The sequence below is a fragment of the Trypanosoma grayi genome (assembly GCF_000691245.1).
Source record: "Trypanosoma grayi strain ANR4 Tgr_284_V1, whole genome shotgun sequence".
Lineage (NCBI taxonomy): Eukaryota > Euglenozoa > Kinetoplastea > Trypanosomatida > Trypanosomatidae > Trypanosoma > Trypanosoma grayi.
This window is the reverse complement of record NW_008825903.1, coordinates 8,400-16,812: the sequence shown is the minus strand read 5'-3', so window position 1 is coordinate 16,812 and position 8,413 is coordinate 8,400. Positions and strand designations below refer to the sequence as shown.

At 53.8% G+C, this 8,413-nt stretch overlaps 7 protein-coding genes across 7 annotated transcripts in view; all 7 read right to left on the bottom strand.

Moving 5' to 3' along the window:
* Nucleotides 1-18: 18 nt before the first annotated feature.
* On the bottom strand, nucleotides 19-1,635 carry DQ04_02841100 (hypothetical protein; the record flags this gene model as incomplete). The annotated part of the gene is made up of 1 exon (XM_009312274.1): nucleotides 19-1,635. One exon carries the CDS (start codon nucleotides 1,633-1,635, stop codon nucleotides 19-21), a length of 1,617 nt encoding a protein of 538 aa, XP_009310549.1.
* Nucleotides 1,636-2,051: 416 nt separating this feature from the next.
* DQ04_02841090 (putative silent information regulator 2) lies at nucleotides 2,052-3,101 on the bottom strand (the record flags this gene model as incomplete). The annotated part of the gene is made up of 1 exon (XM_009312273.1): nucleotides 2,052-3,101. One exon carries the CDS (start codon nucleotides 3,099-3,101, stop codon nucleotides 2,052-2,054), a length of 1,050 nt encoding a protein of 349 aa, XP_009310548.1.
* Nucleotides 3,102-3,396: 295 nt separating this feature from the next.
* Nucleotides 3,397-4,344, bottom strand: DQ04_02841080 (hypothetical protein; the record flags this gene model as incomplete). Its single annotated transcript, XM_009312272.1, has 1 exon — nucleotides 3,397-4,344. The coding sequence occupies one exon, from the start codon at nucleotides 4,342-4,344 to the stop codon at nucleotides 3,397-3,399; it is 948 nt and encodes a 315-aa protein (XP_009310547.1).
* Nucleotides 4,345-4,593: 249 nt separating this feature from the next.
* Nucleotides 4,594-6,240, bottom strand: DQ04_02841070 (hypothetical protein; the record flags this gene model as incomplete). The annotated part of the gene is made up of 1 exon (XM_009312271.1): nucleotides 4,594-6,240. The coding sequence occupies one exon, from the start codon at nucleotides 6,238-6,240 to the stop codon at nucleotides 4,594-4,596; it is 1,647 nt and encodes a 548-aa protein (XP_009310546.1).
* A 467-nt stretch (nucleotides 6,241-6,707) lies between these two features.
* DQ04_02841060 (hypothetical protein) lies at nucleotides 6,708-7,268 on the bottom strand (the record flags this gene model as incomplete). Its single annotated transcript, XM_009312270.1, has 1 exon — nucleotides 6,708-7,268. One exon carries the CDS (start codon nucleotides 7,266-7,268, stop codon nucleotides 6,708-6,710), a length of 561 nt encoding a protein of 186 aa, XP_009310545.1.
* Nucleotides 7,269-7,730: 462 nt separating this feature from the next.
* Nucleotides 7,731-8,048, bottom strand: DQ04_02841050 (hypothetical protein; the record flags this gene model as incomplete). Its single annotated transcript, XM_009312269.1, has 1 exon — nucleotides 7,731-8,048. One exon carries the CDS (start codon nucleotides 8,046-8,048, stop codon nucleotides 7,731-7,733), a length of 318 nt encoding a protein of 105 aa, XP_009310544.1.
* A 197-nt stretch (nucleotides 8,049-8,245) lies between these two features.
* DQ04_02841040 (hypothetical protein) overlaps nucleotides 8,246-8,413 on the bottom strand; it is a gene marked incomplete at both ends in the record, with an annotated part of 2,436 nt that continues 2,268 nt past the window's right edge. The window contains one exon of the mRNA XM_009312268.1: nucleotides 8,246-8,413. This exon is cut by the window's right edge and continues 2,268 nt beyond it. Within this exon, the coding sequence (XP_009310543.1) occupies nucleotides 8,246-8,413 (168 nt within the window).

Here is an 8,413-nt window from a genome sequence, read left to right as displayed (position 1 = left end):
TTTTTTTTTGGCCAAGTATCATGGAAATAACACGTAGGGTCGTATACGTTCATTCGTCAAGCAACGCTCCGCCATCGCCAGCAATTCCCTACCCCGCATCGAGCAATAGCGCAGACCATCACCGCCAATGGTGCTATACACTCTCCTTGGAAGACGTTTTTTCATTCTCAAGCTGAACACGGTCTCTTTCTTTGGGCCGCCAATGGGCTGCATTAGATCACGGATGCGGCGCAGCAACGGACCTCGGAAGAGACAGAAGGTGTCCGATCCGCTCTTTTTTAATGACTCGTGGGACTTCGTAATTGGGTTCCGCCGCGGGCGCCTGCGGTAAAACGCCATACCATGGTCAAGGTAGATGAACGAAGGCTGATTTGGGTGCAGCATGAATGTGCTGTCCAACGTCAAGTCTAGGCGTGTACCACCCACGACAAAATTATTCTTGTTCGGCGAGCGATCCATATTTCCAATGATGTAGTCAAACATGTTTATCTCCGCCAAATGCAGGACGCCAAGAAAAGACGGCTCGTCCATGAAATTTATCCCCTTATCTGCAATCATATTCTCCAAGTTAAAGTATACATGCCAGGTGTCTCTATGGGACTCGTAGGGTATTCGCATCGCACTTGACAAAAAGTGTCCGACATCAGCTATCTTTAGTTGGACTGAAACACCAATGCATTCATCGCCACCACTGTTTCTCTCCACGAGGTGTTGATGCTTCGCATAGTCCAAGAGGTCCTTCTTCACCCACTCCTCGTAGTTGCTGACTCCTGACATGCGAAGGAATACCGCCGCGGTTACCGCACGGTCCTTGTACTCCGCCACACAGGTCTCAATCATGTGCAACGGCATACACGCCCAACCGGTCGGGGGCACGCGGTGTGTCAAGAGAATGCGATCGGCATGGAACGCCGCCACCTCACCAACTGCCTCTGACGGAAACGGAAGTTGCGGCACCTTCACCATTGTCTCCACTGGACGCTGAATGATGATTGTACTATCGTTATTGGTTTTACCCTTCTCCAGAGTTACGTGGAGGGGTTTGAAAATGATGCCGAATTTAATTGTTCGCTGGTCCTCCGACTGCGCAATGGGCACCAGCTCCTGCCAGTTGGAGATGTTCGTCATGAACTCAACGCAACGCTTATCACGCCGAGGATTGAACGGCACGGAGAGCGTATCACATCCAGTCGCCTCCTTCACTAATCTGTGTCGTGTGTAACGACGCCTCATCTCTTCCTCGGTCACCCCCAACTGTTTAAGGCGTGCGCAGGTGACGTTCGTGACGGTCCACTCGTCCAGCGTCCCCTCGTGGCTACGCATCATCGCGGGTCCAAACGCATTCGGTGACACGCGCTTCTCTATGAGGCTGTCGATACTGCCAGTGTAGCCCCAGAGCGCGGTACGTTCCTCGTAGAGGGTGATTTTGGGCAACGCACTCGCATTCGGCGCATCTATGGCGGTTGTCTCATTGTCAGATTCGATGACGTCTGGTTGCCCAGGCTTCTTCTCCTCGCGGTTTCCGGATATCTCGTACAGGCAGAATAATACGGCTAGGACAACAGCCACTCGAATGATGTTGCGGCGCTGCCGTCGCCGCGTGGGGTAACGTGTGAATGCCTTAAACTCCTTCATCCACGCTGCGAAACTCACAGAGCCACACTATCCAACACACAAGCACACGTACAACTTTTTGCTTTGGACTACGTTGAGCCGTAGCCCACGTGCCGCCCTCTCTTGCTTAGAACTTTCTTGTGGCGGTGAGGAAAAGCAGGCGATATAATTAATTTTCCAAAAAAAAAAAATACAACAGCGGTAAACTAAACCAAATACCGCACAAGTACAGTAGGCCCAAATGGCAGTAAGGGAGGACCATTAGCGCTTCAGAAAACGAGAATCGAGCAATGGAAACTCACTTTTGGAGAACATTGAAGGGGGGGGGGGCACTAATCCCCCCAAACACGTTCCAGGGAGTTTCTCTTAATCCGTTTGTTGTTGGGGTTGTTGTTGCTTTTCTTATTGGCCCCCCCGTTGCCAATTATAACAACTCCTTATTCTTCATACTTCCTCTCGCGTTTCTTTTCGCCCTCGCGGATCGACGCGGACAGTTGCTCACCGAGGCCCATCGCCTCAGCCAAGCGGCGCACCGACGTCTGGCAATCCCCGGGAAAGAAAATGTCGCGGCACACATCCTCCGAGTGAACAGGGTAGTGCCTATACTGAGAGAAGCCCTCGCTGGAGCTACTACTTCTGCTGCTGCCGCTGCCACTGCCACTGCCACCCCTGCTGCTGCTGGTGGTGGTAGTAGTAGTTGTTGTGGCGGTGGCGGACGGCCCTATGTCATCAGTAGGGAAGTGGAACATTGATCCCCCCACGCGTTCCAAGTTGAACAGCACACGTGGCACGTCGGGTCGAACCTTAAATGCGAGCTCCGCGAAGGGATGCACCTGGAGCGAGGTACCCATGATGAGAAGCAAATCTGTTTCCATGATGTCTTCATAGGCCTGGAAAAACGAAACTGGAAGTTTCTCGCCGAATAAAACAACGTCAGGTTTCACAACCCCGCCGCACTGGGTGCAGTGTGGCACTTCGCCTCTTTTCGCCTCTTGGCTCGCCACGTTGATGTCGTACAAGGAACGGCATTTGATACAAGAGGCAGAAGAGAAGGAACCATGCGCCTCAACCAGCAGCGAATTAGGTATACCGCAGCACCGCTCAAGCCCATCAATGTTCTGCGTGCAGCAGCGCAGTAACCGACCCTTGTCAGCTAGCAATTTGATGAAGTGATGCACCGGTGTGGGCCAAAACTTCCCGGGCCACAAATCCATCTCACACACGATATTGTAGAACACCTCCGGTCGCTCCTGCAGGAGTTGTAGCGAAAACGCATCCGTCGGAGACGCGAGATTGTACTTATCAACCTTCGCATAGAGGCCAGTGTTGGGGGACCGAAAATCCGGAATGCCCGCCGCAACGCTTATTCCAGCCCCAGCCAGGACGAGTATCTTCCTCACATTCTTCTGCTCAATGTAGCGGGCAAGCCCATCATATGTGGGCTCCCCGACGATGTGTGGATTGAGGGAATTGCCGCCTTGGGGCATCGGGGGGAGAGACTATGCCACTTAGTCGTACGAACTACAACACCGCACCAGCAACCGACAGTCAAACAAGAAAAAAAAAAATAGAAGGAAAAAGGCGTTTGTCTCCTCCCCTTTTTTCCCCCAATATATATTTTTTTATTCTGTCGTTCCTATGAGTTGTGAGACGCGTTCGCTTCAGAGGAAAATAAACACAGAGGCACCCGCACACCAATCCACAGACAATCTTACTCAAAGATATGCCGACAACGTCACCGACCGTACAATTTATTCATATTCCTGCACAGACCCTATGTAATCAGAGAAAAGGTAATATACCATTCTCAATGACAGTTTCATTGTGGGTAAGGCACCATGAATGGGCTACAGTGGTGTCAGACTCCATCACGAAAACGGCACTCCCTCCGCATGCCTCCTTTACTTCGTACGCGTGCAGCGGTGGTACCCATTTGTCTTCTGGAACGTAGTAAAACACCATTCGCCCCTCCACCGCCTTCAGTAGTGGTCGATCAAGATCACGCACCTGGAAAAACTCATGCCTAGTCATGGTGAAACAATTCATGAGGGCGCTGCGGTTCAAATGCCTCGTCATAAGCTGTCGGAGTGAGGGTGACAACTCTGGAGCTTGCCATCGCAGCACCAAGGAGAAGAGCACCTTCGGCATCCACAGCAACGATGCAATAAAGTAGGTCACAATCGCATACACAATCGCACTACCGCCTATGAAAAACAAGCGTTTACCGTTAGGCGACGCCTGAATCTTCGAGATCACACCACAGAGTGAGAAGCAGCGTTTAATACATGAAAAGCGAGGTAGCATTTGCATTGCAACAAAAGCGCCAATGCTGTGGCCGCCAATGTATATGTGGCTACCATACCACTTAATCGCGTATGAACTGAGCACCGTATTTAGAAAGTGCTCCGCGGTCTCCACCTGATCCTGTAAGTCAAATAGCCTACCATTGTTTTGATCCACCAAGCTGTGCCCGGCAAAACCCATCACAAGAACGTCAAAACGCCGCATTGACATGAGCTCTACAAAACGCTCGTAAAAGTGCACCATGCCCGGGTTACCAGGGAAAAGAATAAACAATTTGCGGTGCGGACTAGGCGGCCGCCGCATTTGCTCCGCACTAGACACGTCGCACAGATAGTCAAGAAGGTTTGGGCAGCTCTGAAGAACCTCCACCACAGGGGACGGTCGCCGCGGGCACTGCCATGTCACGATGGCGTTAGGAAAGGACATGTGACGATCGTCTTTCCTTGATGCTATGAATACCTCAATAACTGCTCCCAACGCAGAGGTTGGGGAAAAAGGAGAAGAGCAGGAAACAACATAGGCTGGCGAGGAAATGGGGAAAACAAAGCAACCCACGCAGAAAACGCATAAACAAATGACATTGCCATTGTAGGTTCACCGCAAACGCACTTGCCGAATGCACCGCAGAGAACAATCGCTGCCACAATCACCGAATAACTTTTTTTTTGTTTGTTTTCACGACGATTGACTTCGGGAACGAGGCGAAATGACACCGGTGAAGCCCTTAAAGGCATGCATCTGCCGCCGAAGGGTTGTTCGCTTGAGACACTGTAACTCCGACTTGGAGAGGCTCGAAAGGTCAGGAACTCGACCATTCGTCTCGAGCAAGTGTAGAATGTGGGAAACCCGATCTTCAGTGGAGGTGGACTGAGGCCGTTGTGTCTCTTTCCCCCTCCATGCACGTCTTGCTTGATCAGACGAGGCGTCTATGTGACCGCTTGACATAAAGCCGTCTTCGCGGAGAGGCCTGCTCGGTGAGGGGGAAAGACCCTCCTCAAGCCGCCGCTGATGCCGCTGTAGTTGCTGATAGCGATTCTCAAGAGTTCGCCGAAGTCGCTGCTGCTGGTGTTTCAGACTGGCGATGTGATCACAAAGACACGCGCTGCTCTCGTACCTGGTTTGGTCGCGTTGCAAATCCGCCACATTGTAACCCTCAGTGGCGGCCGCCTTGTCCAAATCCATGGCGGGCGAATACAGGTGAATAAGGTACTTCGCGAGGTGCTCGTACCGTGGGCGACTCTTACTGTTGTTGTTGTTGTTGTTGTTTCTGCTGTGGTTGGCGCCTCCGCCGTCAGCCGGATTCAGGCGGTGGCCAGCGGCTGGCCACGGCCTCACTAGAAGCTGCTGGTCCACTAGTTTGATCTCAACATGACTGTCAATGAAGTAATCACCTCCAGGCCCGAGACGGCGAATGTGCACGGGGAACGGGAAGTCCAGGTCGTTAAGAAGCTGAATCACAGCCGTGTCGACAGGCTCCACATCATCGCAAGTGTTTCCCATGCAGTAACGCACCCGCTGGCACGCATCCACACGGCGAAGAACACAAAACGCCTCCTCAATGACACTGTACGGGTAGTCTGCTTCACCTGACGCAGCATCGCTCACCTTGCGATCGCCCACGCGAATTTCATGAAGTGCCAATGCGAACCTCTCCCGCATCTCCTGCACGATGGAAGCACGCTCGCGGTGACCAATCAAGGCGTCCTTCAGTTCGTTGAGAGCGGTTGTAAGGGCCACAACTGGGTCGTGTGTACCAGCGTCCGCCGTCTGCGTTTTTTGCCCGGTGCGCCTACGCCCCGCCACGGTGCGGCGCAGGGCAACGTTCTCTGCGGCCAATCCATCGGCCTTCAACTGCAGTGCCTGCAGCTTCTGCTCCATGAAGAGCAGGGCGTCTAAATTAGACTTCTGGGGGCGCCGCGACGGATCGCTGCCGCGCGCATCCACACGACTCCCCTCTTCCTCCAACGGGGAGGATAAGGAGACCGCGTCAATGCCGCGCACATCAAACCCCAACAGTCGTAGAGCATGCACATCCTCCAATGTCCATGCTGTCGTCGTTGTGCTGTCACTACTCCCGCTGCCACACGCCTGAAACTTGCGGAATAGCCGCTGGGCGTCGTGCGCGAGGTCCGCGATGTACTGCGCCGCCACGGCCATGTCTCTACAGCTTCCTGCCGTGTCCTCGCCGCAACTTACTGCCACCGCACGAGCGGCCGCAGCAGCCTCTTCCTCGTAGCGCCGAATAAGGACGCGAAAGGAGCGCTCCGTCAGCGGCAGGTACTCCTCCCCCTCCGCCCCTACTGCTCCGTGCACGGCCGACATGCGCAGGAATGCGGCTTCGAAGGCACCCATTGTTGAGGGAAAAGAAAAGAAAAACGAAAACAAAAGGGCCAGCATGAGAATGGTGGGGCGTCCCGAGATGCATACACCAAATTAATGTCATGTGAACGCAATCGCACTGTCGCATTATTACGCAGTGGGTGAATAGCGCTTGACTTCAGAAAGAAGGAGCACATATGTTTCTCGCTTTTATCGTTCCTTTCATTCTTTTTTTTTGTTTTTCTTCGTCCTTGCTAACATTCGACGCAAAGTCTGTACGCTTCCCAACAGCAGACGCAGAGACTTTCCATGCTGCACACGCAAGCACCCCCTTCCCTTCTCCCTGCGCCACCGCTTCGTTGTGGCGCGCGTGCCTGTGGCCTGTTGCGGTGCTGGTGGTGATCCTGCGAGCCCACTATCCCAGTCTCTCCATCGTCCCCATCCCCTCCCCCTTCCCTTCGCGTGACGCATTAGTCGGCGGTCAGCTCCCCGCTGATGGGGCGGTTGGAGACCTTAATGCCGGGGTACGGCTTGAAGAGGTCGGTGAAGTACTGCACCACGTTGTCGCTGGAGTCGCTCTTGCGCAGCCACACCTCTACCCGCAGCGACTCGGGGTACACGCTGCCAGGCTTGTGGGCAATGCGCACCACGTCGGCAACGCACTCGCCCTTCGTGACGGTGCGCAGGTGCTCCCCCATGACGGCGGCGAGCACCAACGCGATGGCCTGATCGCCCTGCGCCTTGGTGCGTGTGAACACACTAACGCGGTTTCCATCGGGGAAGTTCTCGAAGTACGGATCCACCTTGTTGCGCGTGAAGACCAAATTATCGTCGGCCGGCAGCAACGTGAAGGACGGGAAGGAGTTAATTGTGGCGTACAACTCCTCCGCTGTTTTCACCCAGTCCAGCTCCTTCGGCTTCTGCTGCTCATCAAAGTCCCTCCCCTTCTTTTTGCGCCGCACAAATGGAAAATACGTCACATACCACGGGTCCTTCAGCGGATGCGGCTTTGCAGGGCCTTGGCTGTTCATGCGCTGCCTATGTTAGAGATGCAGATATATGGCTAGAATTATATATATATATATATATAATTATAATAACAATAATAATAATAATAATAATATAGAGAGAGAAATGTGCTTAAATTTCTTGGTTTTAAAGCCTTCAATTCTTCTCTATACTTGTCCTGAGTCCGACGACTAAAAGCCACAACAACTGAGCGCAAGGGACCAAAAAAAAAAAAAAGAAAAAGATCCACCCCAGCGGAGAAAGAGAGTCCTAAACGCAAACAAAGCAAACCAAAAAAGGCAAGGAAACACGGCACAAAAACGATACCTTGGCGCTTCCTCTCTCTCATACCTCTTCTTAGACGTTCAGCAATTTTTTTTTGTTTGTTTTTACCCAAACTTCAGCCATTTAAGAGTTCAGAGGGTTGCTGGACATTATACTTCAGCCTGCTTTACAGAACTCTAACCGCACGCACAGAACACGTATTAAGCTTCCCGCAGCACAAGCTGCCGCTGCTGCTGCTGCAGCACATCCAAAATGCAGCGACCCTGGCAATGTATGACCTCCTCATGACTGGCGTCATGCCCCGATGCGCAGCGATAACTCCGCAGGGCCTCCGCCATATCTTGAAGCAGCGCCACGTCCACATCACTCAGTGCAGCCACCAGACCCAACGTGTGCAGAGACGCCGTCACATTTAATATCATGGAGGCGCACGCGGCCTTTGCCATCTCGTGCGGCGTGTGCCGGAAGACATCCTTGCATAAGGCGCAGGCGGTGGAAAGGGAAACACGGGGGTACATCGCAATGACAACGTGGCCAATGAGGTGCAACGCTGCCACCTGCACTATGGCGCCATTGCGCGGTCCGCAGAGCGCTGCGAGGGCGTCGTAGAGGCCGCGGCCCCTCTCCCTCCTGCAGAAGTCGTCCACGTTACGCAGCGTGCGACCCTCTTCGTCGTAGTCGCACAGGCCGAGCAGCACGTCGAGGAGGCGCACCTTCAGGCGGCCCACCTGCGATGGCGGCAAGGTGGCCGGCGCCGACGGCATGACGGAGCGCACCGCCGCCGGGCTGCTCTCTTCCACGCTAAGGAGATCCACGACGAGGCGCGCCACGAACGACGAGTCCGCGGAGTCCGCGCGAGCGAGCGACCACCACACCATCGCCT